Raw genomic sequence first — 20772 nt, 5'->3', positions numbered from 1 at the left:
TATTTTGGAATTTTTTTGGGAGCACTTGCAAAGAAATATTAAAACTATGCTGCTTACTACAGACTCAAAACAGCGATATTATAAAAATTTGTCATCAAGGCAACCATTTTCTAAGCCTTTTGCGGGAAATTATACTTAAATATTAAGTATTTTTCAGGAGAATCAATATATCAAAGCTATACTATAAACCCCCAGCCCATTAGATGGAGGCTGATTTTAGAGCACATTTTGGAGCAAAAAAGGTCTCATGAACTGGGAAATATGGTAAGTACTCCCCAATTAAATATGCAAATCTTAATTTTGCTTAAATCAATATCATTGCATCTTCTTTTTATAATTAAAGTTTATTTTAAATAAATGGTTATTTTACGTTTCACATGGCTGTAGCAGTGTGACTACTTCAGCAATTGTGCAAAAGGATAAGATGTTCATTGAAAATACTGAAACTCAATCACCAGTTCATAAAAAAGTATATTTATTCCTAACCACAATATTAATTAGCCCACTACATACTTGAGTCACAAGCTGACATCTATGCTCATTTCACCAAAATTGTTAATCAGCTCGATTACTACTTGGGTTTGGTTTTCTTGCAATTTTACGATTTTTTTGCAGATTTAGTTTAGAGCATGATGACTTCAGCCAAGGAAACTCCCTAAAAACCTGAACACTATGAGTACGAGCTCTTCCAATTGTGACAGTTTTTATTATGTTTTATGGAATATTCAAAGCAAATATGTCCTTTGGTTCTTCTGTTGAGGGTACATGTATTTCATCATTCACTCTCCGAAACAAGAGGAAAGGAGTCTAGCTAGGGACAAATGTGAATGCAGCGTGCCTCTTCCTTTCACTCTGCACCCACAGAGGAGATTACTCGGGAAACCAAAGTAAAAACTTAACTCTTACTCTAACCAACATTCTTGAAGGCACTTTGGTTGTAGTTTCAAAACCACTTTGATACAAGAGTGGTATCATCAACATTTTTCATCCAGTATTTGATATCATCAACACTTTTCATTGTTTATTCATGTTCTCTAGGTCTCTCTCTCTCTCCACATCAACCTCAGGAGCCTACAAATGCTGACTTCACCATCTGAGAGCCCAGGATCAAGGACACAGTAAACTTGACTCTTTTTTCATTAACTCAATCCACTGGTAAAGCAAAAAAGATTGCAAATGCAGAATAAAATTCTTGCACCAATATGGCAAGCAGTATGGATGACGTGGGCACGCAGTAAGCTCACCTTCACTATCTTTGAGAGAGCTTCACATTATTGGATGATAAACTCCATCACAAACCAAATTCATTAACAAAACTTCATTATAAATTTAGAGAAGCAAGGCTTCCTTTTGCTGATAATACATTTGTTTGACATGGGTTTTGGACCAATGGCATTTCAAACTGAGGAATCATTTTGCAAAAGGAATGTATTCTTTATGGGCCAAAGAAGTTACCTCTTTCCAGAAACATAAAACTAAACAAGTGATGCCTTTTTAACTCAGACACATTTGCACATGCTCATTGCCACTTTTTTAAGGCAAAGATGGCAAAATAAATGAAACATTTAAGAGCAACGAGATCCTGTGGTGTTGGAGTCTTGGGTTGTGGCTTTTCATTTCACTGCACATATACTTCCAACTTTTCTGAACTAGGAACAAAAAAAAGTCAATTTTTTTGGCTGGGGACTTAGTTTCACATTAGAAATGTTAACTCAATTGCTTTAGAAATGTTGACCCAACTCAATGCAAATTTTGCATTGAGTGGGATCAGAATAACGAGGTTATACTGTACTCGAAGATTTGCATGAATTCCATAACATGTGAATAAAGTTACATATCACACTTTCAAATATTCCATTAACGTGATATGTCCAGGGTATTTGCTGAATCAAATATGGCATGCAAATACCCATTGAAAAAAGTCTTGCTATAGAATAGAGATCGTTGTTAATGCATTTTGGGCATTACTGCGTGTTTTGGACTGTTTTATTTCTTCATTCCATAAGCATGCATCAGAATTTTCAGTGCTTGGATAAAATTCTCACATTAAACGGCCCAACATGCTAAGATAAGGCTAAACAACAATGAATATGAAGAACATAACTAAGCTACGCCCATGCCAAGGCAGTTTGAATACTTATGTTTTTATGCTTTCCAAATTTCTAACTACCCCAATGGTATACCACATTCTGTGCAAATGCCAATGCTCACCATTTATGAGTGGATTTCATGATACTGGGGATGGAGGTGGGTAAGATCATGTGGGGTAGTATGGAGGATAATTATTAACGGTAGTATAAACCAGGGACATGTATCATCCCAAGGTAAAGCAGGAATAGCACCGTCTTGAAGAGCAAACAGGTCTTTAATGGGAAGTCCACAGTGCTGGTCACAGGGAGGTTTTAGTAACGCATCAACATTTTTAGGAACCTTGCAAAAACAGAAAACTTCACCAAAAAAGTATTCAGATCCAATTTTAAGTGGTTTACTTGAATTACCATTTTCACAAAAAGTAATATATCAAAAAGATCACCACAAAGAAGGAATCATAATGAAAATTCATGACTTGTTAAGTCTGTCGGCTCCCAATAAAAATTATTGAGAGCATTTAACCACTTTGTTTAAATTAAACCTAAAGAGAGGATTCATTTTTTTGTCATATTAGACAAAACTTTCAACTAGTATCACTAAAAAGAGGTCGCCACATTCTTAATGCTGACAGGTCTCTATGCCTTGGGAATATTCCTGCTCGAAGATGAAACCATAAATATACATCACATATCCTTCTCATATGAACATGATGGGGTTCCAAGTGCGTTTGATGGATGACATGGCGGGGCCACCAAAAATGTATGGTTTGATTTTGCAATTTACCTATCACCACTACAATGTTTAGATACCCAAGTCTTCCTTGTAAAAATGTAATGGCTTTGCAAGAATGGAATTTCTCCTCGAGTCAGAGGCAAATGCTACATCAGTGACTTGATGTTAGTGGCGTGCGCACAAATGGGAAATTACACAGCGAAAAATCATTACCCTAGACGAGACAGATTCCAAACCCCAATCAAACTCGCACATTTGCTGGGATATTATTTCCAGATTCCTCGATGAGGCCTTGTTTCTGACATCAGATGCTTTACAAAGCCTCCATTCCTCCACTTGGCACTCTGGTCAAGCTTTCTTTCATGTTTTTTCCTCCCTCGTATAAGTGGTCATTTGCTTTTTCCAATGCAGCTCAAGCCATGGACATATTCAAACCTACATTTCTCTTCCGATAGGAGAAGACGAATAATTCCTTACACAGCTAGCAAAAGACATTTAACATTTTTTTCCCTGCACCAAACGTGGCCTCAATATATTGGCTTACTCGAAAATTACAGAATGAAAGCATTGTTTCCCAAAAGATATGAAATAAAATGATTTTTTAACTAATTTATAAATAAGAAATCTGTCTACTTTTTTTAAATCTATAGCTGAATGAAAACAAACCGGATTACTCAAATATTTTAAAGGTTGTGATTAGGATAAAAGTGAAAAATAAGATTTCTTTCATTTAGTTGTAACAAATTCTACAATTACAATAGGAAGGTAGACCCAAGTTTTGTTCCAATCAATTTTGAAGCAAATTGTTCAAAGTACTAGTGAATGAAATCACATCTAAAATTAAGGTTTTAAAAATATTAACAGGGCCTTACTCGAGACATTTTAAAATACTGAATTGAAAATTAAAGTGGTGCAAATTAGCTATTTGCATAATTTCATAAATACATGCACAGTGCAGGTTATGAATTCTTGATTACAAATGATTATTATTGCTTTTCCCAGTGCTGAGCGATTACTGTTGCACAAGAGCTCAGAAAATGACACGTGATTGCAGTACATATTGTATTTGCTATATCCATGGTTGTAGCTTTTGAGGCTGACCAAGGGTTCTCAAACAAAATGAGAGACAGCAGAAAGTAAATACTGTCACTCTTTACCATTCAAACTGTAGCTCGCTTTTGAACGAGTAGTTGGCTGCTGTCTTGTTGAAATTAGAGATTCATGGATACTAGTGAGATGAACAATAGCTTTCAAATTGGACAAATAACACACTAATCTTACCAAACAAAATTTCATCCCACGAGAGAACTTAATCGGGTGACTGCTTGGTCAAACGAGAAGTTGCAGGAGGAGGATAAGTGCTAGACTTGTCAGCAGCTGCTTACGGTATTACTTAAATAATCAGCTCTCCCCAAGTGCTCGACCTTGGCAGGACTCGAGGGAGAGCAGAGGGAAGTTTAAGGTTCTAGATAAAAACAGGATGGGTGACATTAGCCCATTACATAAATTACATTGAATTCAAGAAACACTGGCTTCTACCATTCCCTACTCTGGCATCATCACTCTCTCACAACTTCCCAGTGGCCTGTTTTCCTTTTATTTTAAGAATGATGGCAAAGTAAATCTGAAATGGGGAAGACAACAGAAGACCTTAAATGAAAGGAGATTAATAAATTGAAAACTGGCTTTATACAGTAAAAACTGATCTACTGTATATTAATCAAATATATAATGATTAATTTGTACTACTATAAATCCAACAATGAAAAAAAATTATGCATTACTTTCACCAACACAATAATTGTAAAAATGGATAATGACCTATACTTTCGTCCCTCTTGAAATCCTTAGTTTATATTTAGGAGTTCAAAGTAAGGGAAGATAACCATAAGGGAAGGCACCCGAATCACTTGTCCCAATAGATAAAATGATATCAGCATCCAAGCAGTATCATCTGATCTTTAATTGTGAAATTTTCCACTTAAGCCCATGCCTGAAACTTTTAGGAACTCTTGGTACTTTAGCAGCTATTTCCCTTCAGCAGTTATTACTCTACTCTATTTGACTAGCAGAAGCATTTCTGCATCTTAAATATTAGCAATATTTAAGTGTATTAGTACCTTACTGACAAAATGCCTTATGTCATCATCAAGCATTAAATTAAAATCTCGGTTTAGGAGAAACATGTTGAAGTGGGTTTGTCAGCTGCAGTCACGTAACATTTTATGATAAAAGCCATTTGCACTGTGAAAACCTCATCACCAAATCTCAAATTGCCACAACCAGTCAAAAAGAAGTGTTTTAAAGGAACAAATGGTGGAAGATTAATTTAAATTTTTCTTTTGAGAATCATTAAATAGTCAATTCACGATTACATTTAGTGAAGAAACCTTACTTTGCATCCTTCTACTCATTAAAACCAGGAGCATTTCACAATAGTGTCCGAAAAGTAAGCATAGGGAGCCTGTTCACTCACTGTGTTTTTCCATCGTTTGATTTGAAAATTGTACATTTTATAAGGGACCACGAATACTTAGTCAAATTCAGAAGTAACATATTACCATTTTGGCTTTGATTAAAATTATGAGTTTCTGGTAAAACAATATTGAAACCAAAGAAAATCCTATACTTACAGTTAGGCAAACATCGTAATGTCAACTACCATGTTATTGGGGAACAAAGATTTCTGACAACTTTTTGGAAGAACAGTCTGTAGTTATGCCTTGCAACGAGATGTTATGTCGGCTACTGAAAGGGCTCAGTTTTCATTGTGTACATCAGATCACAGGCTGTGCACTCCGCCATTACCTTCTACTGACTAACACCTTCATGTACACAAAGAACATGAGGAATTTACCATCTACAGCAATGATGACCACGACAATTGCTTTGGTTCAAGTGACATTGAACAAATACTCATTTTTATCCTTGAAAAACTTCCACCGAATGCAACCTATTTCATAACCTTTGAGCAAATTACTGCAGTTATGTACTAGAATTGAAGTCACCTCATTATCAAGCATGATAGCAATGCTTTTAAATGTCCACAGAGATACTGATGATTACAAATTTTATTGACAAATCATTTACATTTCCATGACAAAAAGTTAAGAAAACTTTCAATTTTCAAAATATTTGTAACGAAATACTTAGAATATTATAGCTATAATAAATAAAGGCTCTTCATGTCTTCTAACATGATCACCTTAAATCCATTATTCGGTACTGATTTTGTTGGGCATTTCAATAATTGCTATAAGTTTCTTAAGATACAAAAAGGAGACAAGGGTGCAAACATAAAAATCGGCCAGACATTCTTGAGAACATTGACACATTACACTGTAACACTGTCTTTCAGCAGACGGATAATACCAACTTAAAGGAGCAAGCACATGGCAAAGGAATGGAAAGCCCAAGAATTCTAGGGGAGGACTAAAGGAGGATATTAAAACTCTTTATCGTCATCCAACTCTTAAAATACTCAAAATAAAATTATTTTGTACAAAACGAATTGTGATGTTTCCCCTAAAATGTGGATTTCTTTAATGATCATAAGATCAGCTTGGGCTCTTTTATCTCATGACCTTTTTCACTGGAAAACCGATACATTTGTAGATTTCACAACACTCTTTCTTGCAAGGCTTCATTTAGGCCCAAAATGGCATAAAAAGCCCCAGACATTGTTCAAACTTTCAAGATTTGATCAAATGATCTTGAAACAGTTTCGAATTCACATGGGCATATTTCATTATTTACAGATTAGTATGCACAGTTCACAAACTTACCAAAATTCTGTAAACAGCAACAAAGGAACTCACAAGCATACACAAATACTGACTCTTCATGTTTCAATTCCAAACCAGTTCCCTGTATGGTACTCACAATTAACTAAGAAACCACATTTACACTAAGCCACAACAATGGCCCTGGAATAATCATATAAACCTGCAAAAATGTATCCATGAAGAATATCTTTAATGTAGGTAAGTAGTGTACACTCACACACAACTACCGTCGCATGGTGCTGTTCAGCGGTTGCATGAGACCACTATTTATGTAACCATAGGTAGTGTACATTGTGTTTTGCGCTGCGCCACGTTGAATGCTTGGGTCCTGATACTGTGCCTGTGCCGGATGCATATTCATAACACTCATCTGCACTGGTATTTGAGCTTGGTTGATAAACCCAGTGTTTGTTATATATCCTGCATTTAGAGCTACAGCTGCGGGGGATTGCTGAGCTACTCTGTACCCATTAAGTGCTGGGTATTGTGCGGCCATTAAGTTAGGGTTTATAGTAACATTTGGACTGCCATGCTGCTGCTGTATTTGCCGAGAGCGTGCAGCGGCTGCAGCAGCAGCCACTGCTGCAGGACTGGCTTGATAATACTTGTGATAGCCAGCGGCAAGGGTGACTTGAGTTTGCAAATTGGGCATTGGAGGTGTGGTCAAATTTCTTTGGACCATTTGTGGGGGAGGCGTCATCGTGGCATGGGGTGGAGGTGGCGTGAGGTTGGTGGGTGCCGGTGGTGGAGTCATCGTGCTGCAGGGGGAGGGGGGGATCATTTCGAGGCCATTTGTCAACTGCTGCAACTTTGCAAGGCTGCAAGATGATGATGCTCCACCAGTGGCTGTATTTCGTTCCGGTGCTTGGTTGTGGTTTCCAGGAGATGGTCCAGGGGGGAGGTGTGGAGACGGTACCGCAGATGCTGCCGCAGCTGCCGCTGCCCTTATGTAGAAATTCGTAGCGCTGGAAACAGCACAACTGGACCCGGAGTGATGGGATCCAGAATGCTGACTCGTGCCGGACTGGCCAACATGTTGAGGGGGGGCTACCCGGTGCTGAATTACAGTGGTCATTGGCATGCTCACGTAAGCACCAGTAACAGGAGCCTGAGAGAAGGTGGGAGATGATACAGCGGCAGCCATCTGGGAAACATCCATGTAATTCCCTTGCCCAATGACAACATTTCCACGATGGTGGTGGTGTTGCATGGGCGTTGGAGTGAGTTGCCCGGCAGCAGAGAGGTGGTACCCAGTGCCCTGATGGGTGCTCACCACTTGGTGCTGCTGCAATACATGAAGCTGCTGTTGTTGCTGCTGCTGCTGATGGTGCTGTTGGTGATGCTGTTGAGACTGGATATTGGCATGGTGCTGGGACTGCTGAGCATGCTGCTGTATATGAGTTGTCGGAGGAGTTGGAATTGGCATTGGGTGTTGTGCTAAGGTCATGGGTCCCTGTTGTGGTTTGGAAGGCTGTGTTGAAACCAAGGATGAAACACCCATGCCTTGCTGAGAAACAGACACTGTGATAGGTGCACGGGCTTGCTGGGCAACAGAGGGATTTGGCTGCTGCATTGATGTGGGCTGTGGAGTAGGGGGAGTGGGTTGCTGCATTGAGTGCTGAGGTGTAGATGGTGTCACAACTACTTGAGCATGGAGGGATTGCATCGATGAAACCGGAGGATGAGGGGGCCCCGACTGGGGTCTAGGAGGAGCCTGAGACCGCTCTTGATAATTCATAGTGACAGAGGTTGTTTGATGTGCCTGTTGCTGAACGGGTGGTTGGGGAACAGGTGGAGGCGTGGGCTCCACTGAACTTGGCCCCCCAACTTCATTTGACGAAATGGACGCAGGGGGTGATTCAAGCCCCAGCTGGCTCACATCTAGATCACATTGGCCATAGCCAGACCCACTATGAATAGAATGGACCGAATTGGTTGTAGAATCGGGAGTGTATACACCTAGACTTGGAATGTCAGGTTGCTGTTGAGGTGGTGTTGAAGTACTGCTTCGCTTTAACGAACCAGTAGGGGTTGCTGAACGCCCACCCCCTTCAACAACTCCCTCCAGTCTAGAAACTGAATCCCCACTTCCAACATCCATTTCCATTACTCCTCTTCTCTGCTTTTCTTCCAAACGAGACTTGCATCGTTCCTCCATTGTTGACAGATGAACGGGGGTCGTATGTTCATCAGCTTGGCTTCGTCGCTCCAATTGCCTCTCTTCTTGGTGTGAGGACACCTTAAGGGATTCTTCGGAAACCATGTAAGTTGGATGATGGTGACCTTGATGCTGCTGCCTTGTTTCAAATTGATGCTGTTGGGTACGATGGTGATGGTGATGATGGTGATGCACTTGCTGTTGAATGGCTTGTGATTGCTGCTGCGGAGGTTGTTGTTGAGTTTGCTGCTGCGGTTGTTGCTGTTGAGATGGCTGTTGCTGCCCTTGTTGCTGTGGAGGCTGTTGCTGCCCTTGTTGCTGAGATGGCTGCTGTGGTGCCTGCTGCTGTGGCTGCTGTGTTTGTTTTTGGTGTGGCTGTTGAAGTGGTTGCTGCTGCTGTGGTGGTGTCTGCTGTTGCTGCTGTGATGCTTTCTGCTGATGATGCTGCTGCTGTTGTTGTTGTTGTTGTTGCTGCTGTTGCTGCTGTTGTTGCTGTTGCTGCTGTTGCTGCTGTTGCTGTTGTTGCTGCTGCTGCTGTTGTTGTTGATGCTGTTGTTGTGGTTGCTGCTGAGTGTGTAATGAGTGGCTGTGACGCTGAGAGGAATTATGCAGAGACTGCATATGCTGTGATAAAGGCCTTGGACGGGATTGTCTAAGGGACCCGTCTTCAAAGTGCTGGTTACCAGTTTGCTGTCGTGATTCCAAAACAGAAGAATGCCCACTGGGTTCATCAACACACACGTGTCCTTTACATTGCCTGTCCTTAATGTGAGCAAGAGAATTGTGGTTCATACAATGCTGCTGTTGGTGGTTCTCTACTCTGCCCACAATATTTCCTGAGATTTGCCTCACTTCCACAGGAGACACTTGCTGCATTACTCGACTTTGTAACTGATGAGTTCTTTCCTCAAACCCAGGGATTAACTGCATCTGTTGTCTTACCTCTGTATGCGGCTGAGGTGCAGGCACGGGTGTAGTCTGATTCCTTCTATCAAAATCACTATGATTGCACTTTTGGAGTCTCCCTTGATTTAACTGCAATTAATATTTCCAAAATTTGTGATCAAATTAGTAATAACAATAATATTATATTAGTATAAAACTGATCACAAAATCATAAACAAATACTGATTTTTGGGCAGAAGTGAAAACGAGTAGAATGAGATTTAAAACCTATGGATCTTTTACACAGGTTATTAATTTATCATATAAAGCTAAACAGTGAGCATTCTATGTTAACTTAAGGATCATAAGAGAATGTTGAAATATTTTCGAAGCTAATTGATAACTAATTTTGATTAAAACATTTATTATCAATTCAGACCTCAGACTCACATTAAAAATGTAACACGTTGATATATAAATGTGACAGAAGGATGACATTTTCCCATTAGATAAAAATAAAAAGAACTAGATAATTGAGAAATATTCAAATTGTTCACACTGTAGTACTTATAGCAAGTGCATATGCAAAACCTAACAATTTAAGATACTGCATTCGTCAGGATTTCTTTTGATTTGAATGCTTTGCACTTCACATATTTCTGTAAGCATTACATTAAAATATCACAAATCTTAAAATAAGCATGCACCTTAGATTCTGAAAATGATTCATCAATTCAAGCATGAGGAAAGTGTATTCCATATACACATATGAGAGGACAGTTCACAGGGAATACACAATAGCTTGGGAGGTAATCTTATTTTATTTATAAATACCCTGCAAGCCCCCGCCAGGGTGTGTGGCAGAGGGTGAATATAGACAAGAATAATTTTCAATTGTTCTTGGCTCAACCTTGTGGAAATTCATTTTAATGAAATTAAGAATAATTTTACCCGAACATGACCCTACTGCAGCCAAACAATTTTATAACTATCCCCAATCTTTCATGGAAAAAATGACATCTGAAATCTATCAGTTCTACACTTAATCTCTCTAATTTTACTAGCGTGATCTCTCCTACTGTAGTACAATGGGGACAACAATACATTTTCAACATCACCGCTAAAGAGACCTCCTTCCAATTAATGCAAGAGCCTCAATCTGTAATTTAACCTTCGCTCTGTGAGTGATTCCCAGCCTAGCTGGTCTAATATTTTGGACATGCTATTAGGTTTACCATGACAATATTTTTCAAATCTAGCTCCTCAATGCTGCACGCGATCACATCCATAAATATGAATGAAAAACATGAATGATGAATTCATAAATAATGGAAGAAACGATAAGATATATCACAGATGATTATCTTTCCAGTACTCTACAGCCAACAGACTTTTACTTTTGTTAGAAGAAGATTCCTTATGGCTGATGATTTGGCTTTTGCTAGAAGAGATAAATGCATGCTAGGCACAATCAACGACTTTCTACCAGGACTGCTGGTGTAAAGCTGCTTTTCTTGGAAATTACATTTACAATTCTTTGTATATTGGCTCACTGCTGCCTAAAATGTATCAACATCTGTCAGGACAAAAAATTGAGATGTTTTTCTAGAAATGATTCAGAGGCAGAAAACATTTCCGTTATGACAACTTGGCAGTGCTGCTGAAGATGACAAGCTAACAGCTAATTGGTACATCAGAATACAAGCCTAACTCTTATTTGATACAGTTGTATAACTTTAAAATGGTTGCTAGTAACGTGCCATCAATTCATGACCAAGCTTGTACATACCTCATTTAACGGTTCACTTCTGACTTTCAGCACTCAAGTAATCATAACAGATATCCTAGTATATAAATCACATCATGTTTCCTACTTCTTCATCATAAGTAGTGATTTATCGGAATCAATATTCAGTGCATTCCCTCTTTCAGTTACAAATTTATATAATTGATTTACTTGATAGTTTTTACAGCATGGCATTATGAAACATGGGCGCAATGTTAAATTAACTCACAATAGTTATGGACTATATATTTTTTTAATCATTAATTTAGCAGATTATCCAAGCTACTCTCTCTTCTCAGCATATCAATATTTGAATAATATTAGAATCATAAAGATAATTGTATGTTTTGAAACATTCATATACTTTGAAAAAAATATAAGTTTAAAATACCTTGGGTTTCTTAAAAGACTTTAATTTCACAAAATAAAACGTAGTCAATAGTATTTAATTTAAAATGGCTGAAAAAAGAAGAAAAAGCACTTTCCATTGCTAAAAAACTAATCACACATAATTGCTAATTAATCACACAGAGAAAAAGGAGAGTTTCTGTATACATCTGTTTATATCACGATCATATTTTCCTCTTATTTTGGTTATCTATGCTTAATCATACATCAATTAGTAAAGATATTGGAGAGTTTACTGTATGTATAAAAATCCATTTTGGCCTTTAAGAATAACAGCGTGAATAACATGAAATGAAGATGATAACCGAGTTTTGCTAAACAAAGTTACTTCCTTCATTCCAATAAGTGGTGTAAATTCCGTACAGTTATGCCTGAGACAACAAATAATGCAGAAACTCTGATTTGGGCTCGAAATATCAATGATTCATAGTTAACGTAAAACGAACATACCAACGACTGCGAAAAAATGAAAAATCCATAAACTTGTATTTTCTTTGTCAAGAATGGCCTTGACTATTTTGTTTTTCCATTCATTGATATGCACTTAAAAAGGATAGTTAATATTAACACAAAGGTTTCAAAAGATTTCCAAAATATTTAAGAAATATAATTAGAAATAAGTCATGATTTAATATACATTGCTAAAACAACTAGCATTTGTAAATTCATTTCTCAAAATTCTTGATATTCGCTAAATTAATTTTTTATACTATAAATTTTTACTGCTTAATTTTCAATTTCTCAATTTCTGGAATATACTCTAGCTTTTCTGTACGGACATATGAGGCAAATGAGGATGTTATAAAGAGTAAAAAATAAGTGTTGCTCACAATAACTTTTCCTAAAAAATGAACATTCACTTAGATGCCTCACTACGTAAGCTCAATTCTATTCAAATCAAGTCTGCTGACTTGATTTATCTATGCAATTTAATGGAGAATTAATGATTCACAGGTCCCTATTACAAACTATTTTAAATAATCACTGCAATAGATTTACTTGACTTTCCTGTGCACTCAGGGAAGAACCATACCTCAAATGAAAACTATAAAGAAATGCTAGGGAAATATGCATCTCCTCTACCTCAAAATACTAAACATTAGTCACACTGAGAAACATTAATTAGCTTACAAAATTTATCTAGGTTAAATATTCATTGTATTTTCATGTCTTCTATAAATATGATGAAGGGATTATGAAGCTACTGGTATAACAAGAGATCAAAAATATTGTCCAACAGGACCATCAAAAGACATTCATTTGAGTCTATAGCATTTCTTTGTGAATTACATTAGAATGAAAGATAAAATCTTTGTAACCAAGTAGGTTGGTAGTCACCAGGAATACCACATCTTTTAGAACGTATTTTAAAACATGATTCGGATTCACTCATGGAATACCTTATTTGAGATGGCAAAAGAAAATTCTCATAAAATGAAACATTTTTTTCCCGAGAACGATGCATTAATGAAAAACTACAATGCCTGGAAAATGATAATTTGTGAGATACATATGAAACATATGGCAAAATATTTGCCTCTTTTAAAAGAAAAACTTATTAGTAAATAAAAGAAGAAACTTCTTCATTAAATGGGTTAATCAGAGTTGCCTTGATAAGGGCCACGACTTCATTATGAATCATGGCATTGTTTGAATAACAGAGGAAAGAAGTGTCATTATGAAATATATACATACATTTAATGGAAAAAATGGACTGTTTTGACTGAGGATGACCTGCTTTTCACCAAACAAATATCCTTCTTAATAGGTACTATTTTTATAAGTGTGGTTGTAAAACCATAGTATTAACCAAAAGGTTCAATTAAATAAATGGGAAAGGACAACCATCAGTGGTATTCCAGGAATATCTGGTACCCAAAAAACTTAAACAGCTTGAGTCTAGCTTGCTTTCCCTAGTATGAGTGCCCTCTGGGGATCACAGAATCAAACCCAGGGCCTCTATAAGCAGTAACATAGTGCTCTACTCTGCCATATGGTAACAAAAAAATTGTATATTTTTAGGCAATTGAGCTCAGAAAAAGAACAAATTTATGCTAAATACTTTGACAAATTAATGAATAAGTTTTAATGGTTGGCAAATTCTTGTCATATTGGAACTCCCTATAGATAATATGATCCAAAAAGAATACTTACTAAGAACCATTAATTTAGAATTTATCATGATGCCACTACTAGTACCCATGAAGAAAAATGGTAATGTATAAAAAAAAGGCTATTGAAAGCCGCAAAATAAACTATAGGAACCTTTAATGGGCAAAGGGTTAGGAAACCATGGATAACAGATGAGATGATTAGAAATCTAGATGCAAGAAGAAAATGGAAGAATGTAAATACAGTCTTATGTTAATTCTTGAGGCAGTGTATTAGTCATGAACTTAGTAATGAACTTTTTATGCAATTAGTATAAAATGCACTAAGTTAAATATGATTATTTCACGTAAAACGTGAAAATACCTCAATCCCTATCCTTTGCAACATTCAAGTGTATTCCGACAATACTACAACATATTACAGTGACACAGTACGTAGCCTTACACAATAGATCAATTTACTAACCTCAGAAAGACTGGAAGGAGATTCACCACCAGGAACTATTCCTTTGGTATCACAGTGCCCTGCAGATGCTAGTACTGCCAGGCTGCTGTAATTTGCGGCAATAGCTGCAGCAGTGACATCACTTTCAGCTTGAATATGGTCAGTGACAATAGCATGTGGCTGCTGATGTGTCAAGGGCACCGGAGGAGAGAGGTGAGCACTCTGGTGGTGAGAAGGCATCCCGGCAGTAAGCTGCACTGGGTGATTACTACCCTTCTCCATTGCAGGAGAGGAAGAGATGGATGTTGGTATGGCAGACGGTGACGCTGCAGGAGAGCCATTACAAATACTTGCTTCACCCTCACCACCCATCGATTTTTTGTCCACAATCTTATCAATGGGCTTGTCACAAAGCTCAGAGATGCTAGTTCTACCCTTCTCATCCACGGACACATCTCTGTGAGGCTTCTTCTCATCGGATACTTTCAGCGAGTCCAGTAAAATGTCACTTGTGTCAGCCACATTTCCATCAGCACTACATTCATTCACACCCTCCTTTGTGTAGTCCTTCACATCCTTGCCGACTTTTAAGGATTCGTGGTCATCGGTAATGCCACACACCACCTCTACACAGTTTTCATCGACCTTATCAGAAATATAGTCGGTGACGATAACAGGACTGCTTACTAATTCAGATGACTCCTCAATTGCCACATCCTCCTTCTCAACATGCTCTTCCAAAACTTCCTGCAAATGAAAATTTTAAACGTGTATTTTTGTGCACCTTTAAATACATGGTCAAACTAATTTTGAATGACGGGATAAAAATTAGTCAAATTTCATTCGATTGAAAATTAATATCTTATAAGATTTTACCAATAGCAGAGAGTTTTCTTAAAAATGTATGTTTTCTACCAACTGCATTATGCTGTGGAGTAGGAAAGTAGGCTTGTCATCTATTAAATTAATCTGCACACAAGTTACTTCTATTAATGTAATATTAAGAAACATTTTTAAGTACCTCACCACAATTAAGCACAAAAATTAATTCAGAATGAACAAAGCCATACAGCTAAACCTCACATTGCAATGATTGAATTACTTCATGCCTGATGAAAAAACGTGAATTTAAAAAAAATTGAATAGAGTCTGCTAAGTCTGAGTAGTTAGTCGATTGTTACCATTTTTAGACCTGGAAGATTGTATTCATGACTGCAAATTACAAATTATGTAAAATAATATCATCTTCATCTCTAATATGTTCAACCTGGGTTCATGGATACATTCCCTCTAAGAAGTATCAATTCTTTGGAGCACAAAGAATGTTGAATCTCCAAGTTTTTACACTAAGTCTTTAATAAATATGGTTTCCTGCAGTGCACACACAGTGAAATATAAAAATTACTGCAATTTTTTAATATTTAAAACATTAAATTTTTAACAATATGCCAAGAAAATATGGAATTAAAAATTCCAGTTTTCTCAATAATAATAAGAAATCCAGCAAAATATCTTAAACGAGAAAAGACAAAATAGAAATCTATTCACCTAGCAATTATCCATTTTCACTGTACATTTCATTTCACTGCACTGGGCAACAGTCATTAATAATGTTTTGTAGCTAGTTTTCATGATGAAAGACAACTTTACTAATTGAATATAATAACAAAAAATTACCCGAATAAAAACGAAATGACGGCATTAAATCAAGAGATTACCTTGAAGAGAATCTAAAAATGAATGGTTTTGGGATTAATAGGTAATGTACAACACAAATGAATAAATTATATGCATTAATACACATTAAAGACTTCAATCATGAAAAATTTGATCATATACAAGCTATTTTTGTGTGGACATTTGTTTGAAGATGACATAAATGGGAATGAAACATCAGCTCGTATAAGTTGATAAACATTGTCTTGTTTACATGCAAATGTTGCAATTCACAAGGGATATCTAATAGATCTCCCTCCTAAACAATTTAGAGTGATTTACTCAGCAAATGCTACCTGGATTAAAGAGATTATAGTCTCACTAATATTGTAAGATTCCATATTTTCCCTGATAACACAGTGCATATTTTTAAAATGTTCAATACAAATTACAACAGAAACAGGGCCAGTTTACTAAGGTTGCAGAAATATAGCAGTAAGCTCTAAATATATCTCAGAAAAAATCCAGAATTGCTTCCACAAGAAAGCAATGAAAAACTGTTGAGTTCTGTACTTGAGTATATGGTCTAAGGATTTGAACATCTTAGGTTTGTCCTGCCCAATTACAATATTTTTTGTCAAATATCTCTTTAAGGCTGACAAGGTTAGTTTCACATAAAAATATTTTGACCAGATGTGGTTATTACTGTAAATTACAAAAACTCTTACCCTATTCACTGAATCTACAAGACTTTTTTATTGGGTTACTAAGACTTTAAGCACTGATGTTTTGAATTACAACACAAAGAGGAAACCATGGCTGCAATTATGATGTAGCTAGAGACATCTTTTGCATCAATTGACACTAGTTTTTTTGCAGTTATTAAATAATGCAAAGTTAATTCCAGGGAATTAATTATAATTATTACTCATAAATTTTAGTTAAATGTATACTAAAAAGTAATTAGAATGGCAATAAGTATAATTCAACACATTTAATGGTAGTTATACACATGTATATAATAAATTTACTTGTTTACTTCAGCATATCAACCATGATCATCAATAATGGAATTTTTAGTGGGTTCTGAAATTCAATGCCGGTGCCACAACTCCTGCAACAAAACTTCAATAGAGATGTTTCTTATAGAATCATATGCATATCAACATATTGTTTTCATGTGTATTTATGTATTGTTTGTATTATCACCTGACTGGCTAATAATCGTTTGAAATTTAAGGACAAATGAAGCCATTCGTTACAATTAAAACAATAGAATTTACATGGAAGCTTTCGTATTATTCCTTCAGTGGGGAAATGTATATAATATAAAACTGGAAATTAAATTTCAGTACCCTCAACAATAATTTAGTTATTTTTGTACCCTGCAAGCCACTGCTAGGGTGTGTGGCAAGGGGTTATTATAAACCAGACTAATTTTTACCTGATTTTGACCCCACCATGGTCAGAATGTAATTCTGATCCCTTATTGTTTAAGGAAAAAACGACATCTTTAATCAATCTGTGCTACATATATTCTCTTTAACTTTATTTACATGATCTCGCTTGCCTCAAAATGATGCGAGGCAATAAAATATTTTCAACATCATTGCTTAAGAGAGATCCTTCGCATTTATGTAAGAGTATTAATCTGTAGTTTAACCTTTACTTGGCGTGTGATTCCCAGCCTAGCTCCTCTAATACTTTGGATTCGCTACCAAGTTTATCATAATAATGTTTAACAAATCTAGCTCCTCTATGCTGCACACAATTAAAATTGGCAATTTATTAAAATGATTAAGATATTGCATTTTGTAATTGTTTAATTTTTCATTGAAAATCCTCTCCTTTCTCATTTTATATTCAATGCATATTTTGGACAACCACACCACACAAAATTGTCAGTTTCAAGGATCTTTACAGGTCTGCAATAATAAAAATATGTAAATGAGAAAATTTGCTTTTACTCATTTGTTTACCCCGATAATAAAATGGAGATCTCTTGCCACTTGTGTGAACAGTTACACTTTTTCAAACATATACAGGCATGCATATTCCTGACTTACTACATTATTCTATCTTTGAAGATTTCTGTAAACGGCAATGTATTCACCACCTATAAAACGAGTGCTTGATTAGGCAGATGACATTTACACTTTGAACTACAGGGAAGGTAACATCATATCCACACAATGTTTAAAAACCCACATCAAATAATTGTGTGCCGCATAGTTTTCCACACTAAAAAAATCTTGATTGTTTCTAGCACTGACTAAATTTCAGGATTCCGAAAATCATATCAGCCATATGATTTTCGGAATCCTGAAAATGTTCTCTTTCCTTCCCATTATTTTCACATGGTTGAATATTACTTCTAGTGGTATGAGTGAGTGTAGTAGTTCATGAGTAGTGTAGCAACAACAATGCAACCCAGCCCAAATTCATTTGCCCAAGTAAAATTTTACCATGTTTCTATGCAAAAATGATAAAATCTTCCCCATTTTTCCAGGTCTGAACTAATGCCAACTTCGTCAAAACATAGGTTGTAACAACAATTATCTTGCAGACTTCTTTGCTGATAGCATATATTTAGATAGATTGGTAGATAGGTCCAATTTTACATTAGAAATAGAGACAATGTCAATGTGTGACTTTTAATAAAAAAGGGTAACAAATAATAATAATAATATTATTAGTTCAGATGACCAGATGAACTGATTTCCAAGGAGCTTCGGATGACAGAAAAGAGCAAGCTATTGTGTGGCAGTACATGTGAATGTGAAGGGGAAGGTTAAAACAGTGACATTTTAAAATAACGTTACTGCAAATTAACTGACTACTCCTCAACTTCATTCCCTTTATGAAAAATATTGGGAAAATAAATTGCTAGTACTGATTTCATCTGATGGAATGAGGTGATCACAAAATGCTGCGGAAGCTTAAAGGGGTGACAATATTTTAGCGATATTTGTGTGATTAACAGAATAGCTCAAATATAATATTTACTGCACATTATCATGACAGGTGGCCATTTGTTTGGTACAATCTCCTTTCAAATAAAATATAACAAGAAAGTTATAAACTGTATCATCAACATGAAATAATTAGTACCTAGCATAAGGGATAATGTGTAGTACAATTTTTTTTAAGCACAATGCCTAACCGTGAGCTTTATTTCTGCTACAAAGTCCTATTGGTATAAAATAAACGGCGCTAACATTTCACATAAACCTATTGTTGCAATGCTAAAACCTTGGTTGAAACGATCACATTTGGGATATAGGATCAAGGAAGGTAAGCATAGATTTGTGATTTTTTAAAATTCAGACCAATTTTTGGTGGACATAGCTTTGTAAAATTAAGTTAATCTTCTGAGATTACAAAATTAATTCAATGCTCTGAAGTAATCGCCCTCAACCCTATGAAAGGGAAATACCTATCTATAAATGGGAGATTCCCATCATACCCAACTGTGCATAATGCCTCCCTTGCTTGAAAAATGGGAGAGAAACCCACTTCACAGAGCTCAGGAGGCTTGCTGGGGGGCAGAGCACCACCAACATAAAAGGAACATAGCACCACGGTCTGCCCACCTGCCTCCCAAAACCCCCAATGTCATTCCCCATCACTCAATCACTTCAATCAGAATGCCCAAAAATATACCCATTGTTACTATAGTGACATGTATTGCCTTCCCAAATACCCAATCACAGGAAACAAAATTTATAGAGCATTTTTAAAACTTAATATATAAAAGTTTCTTATAATTGACACTTGTACTCCAACTAATACATTTAAGATTTACCTATCTAGTAAAGATCTGATGAGCTTTTTCCTAGCCACCTCAAGTACACCTTTTTAATACCACAACTGCCTTTGAACTTTGCTCCACAAGGTCAAATGATGAATCCTAATATGCAGCAACAAACATTGAACACATAATGTTTTGAATACCAATTGTGTGAAGGAAAGAAAAGATGGCAGAAGTAACATATGATTCATATGGTAATACTACCAACTGGGATTAAATATGGCTCAAACACAAATTTATTATTATACAAATCCAAGATGGTGAAATGTCTCATGGTTTTTATGACCCAACCACATAGACACCAATCCGGCCCACAAAAAGAGCAGCAAATGTGATAGTGGAGCATACAGCAATTTTCCTAAGTTAATTAAAGGAACTAATTCTTGAGCTAAAAATTTAATTGGAAGTATTACAAATGACAGTTTAAAAATTTATCAGTGAGGCTAAGAACTACGCCAGAGAAGAAAAGAATTTGGAAATGTGTGGCAGTCCTGATGAGGGATTATCATTAATACGTTGATGAGGGCATTAGGTGCTGCCTGTGAAGCTAAGTATGCCTAAAGAAAATGTGTCCACTGCGGGACACTTGATAGGGGTGAAAACATTTTAGCACTTAAATAAGTGAAATCACATTTTGTTTCCTGGTACAACCAACAGGCTGGCATGTATACCCATCCTATGGCACTGTAAAATCAAGTCCACGCAGCTGCAATTAGAGGGAGAGGCCATTTATTGTTCTTCCCTTACCGAAGCACCCTGGCTCTCTCTACATTAGTGTAGGTTGCGTGTGCTGAAAATATTGCCAAGTCATGACCTGGAGCTCAAACCCGCTAGTTCACTCCCTTTCAAAACCAGCTCGGCAAGGTGCCCCAAAAGAATTTTCCAATGCAAAAATCACTTCAGT

General features: G+C 36.5%; 1 protein-coding gene across 3 annotated transcripts in view; it reads right to left on the bottom strand.

Annotated features, from left to right (window-relative positions):
• Nucleotides 1-5876: 5876 nt before the first annotated feature.
• Nucleotides 5877-20772, bottom strand: part of LOC139686984 (histone acetyltransferase KAT6A-like) — a 161454-nt gene continuing 146558 nt past the window's right edge. For all 3 annotated transcript variants that reach the window (XM_071584035.1, XM_071584036.1, XM_071584037.1), the window contains 2 exons: nt 14423-15148; nt 5877-9801 (listed from right to left, as the gene is read on the bottom strand). In XM_071584035.1, coding sequence (XP_071440136.1) covers nt 6832-9801; nt 14423-15148 — 3696 coding nt within the window. In that variant the 3' untranslated portion in view covers nt 5877-6831. The remainder of the gene's footprint in view (nt 9802-14422; nt 15149-20772) is intronic.

Source organism: Hetaerina americana, unplaced genomic scaffold (genome assembly GCF_022747635.1).
Source record: "Hetaerina americana unplaced genomic scaffold, ioHetAmer1.1.p SCAF_16, whole genome shotgun sequence".
NCBI lineage: Eukaryota > Metazoa > Arthropoda > Insecta > Odonata > Calopterygidae > Hetaerina > Hetaerina americana.
This window is presented reverse-complemented; position numbering and strand designations above follow the sequence as displayed.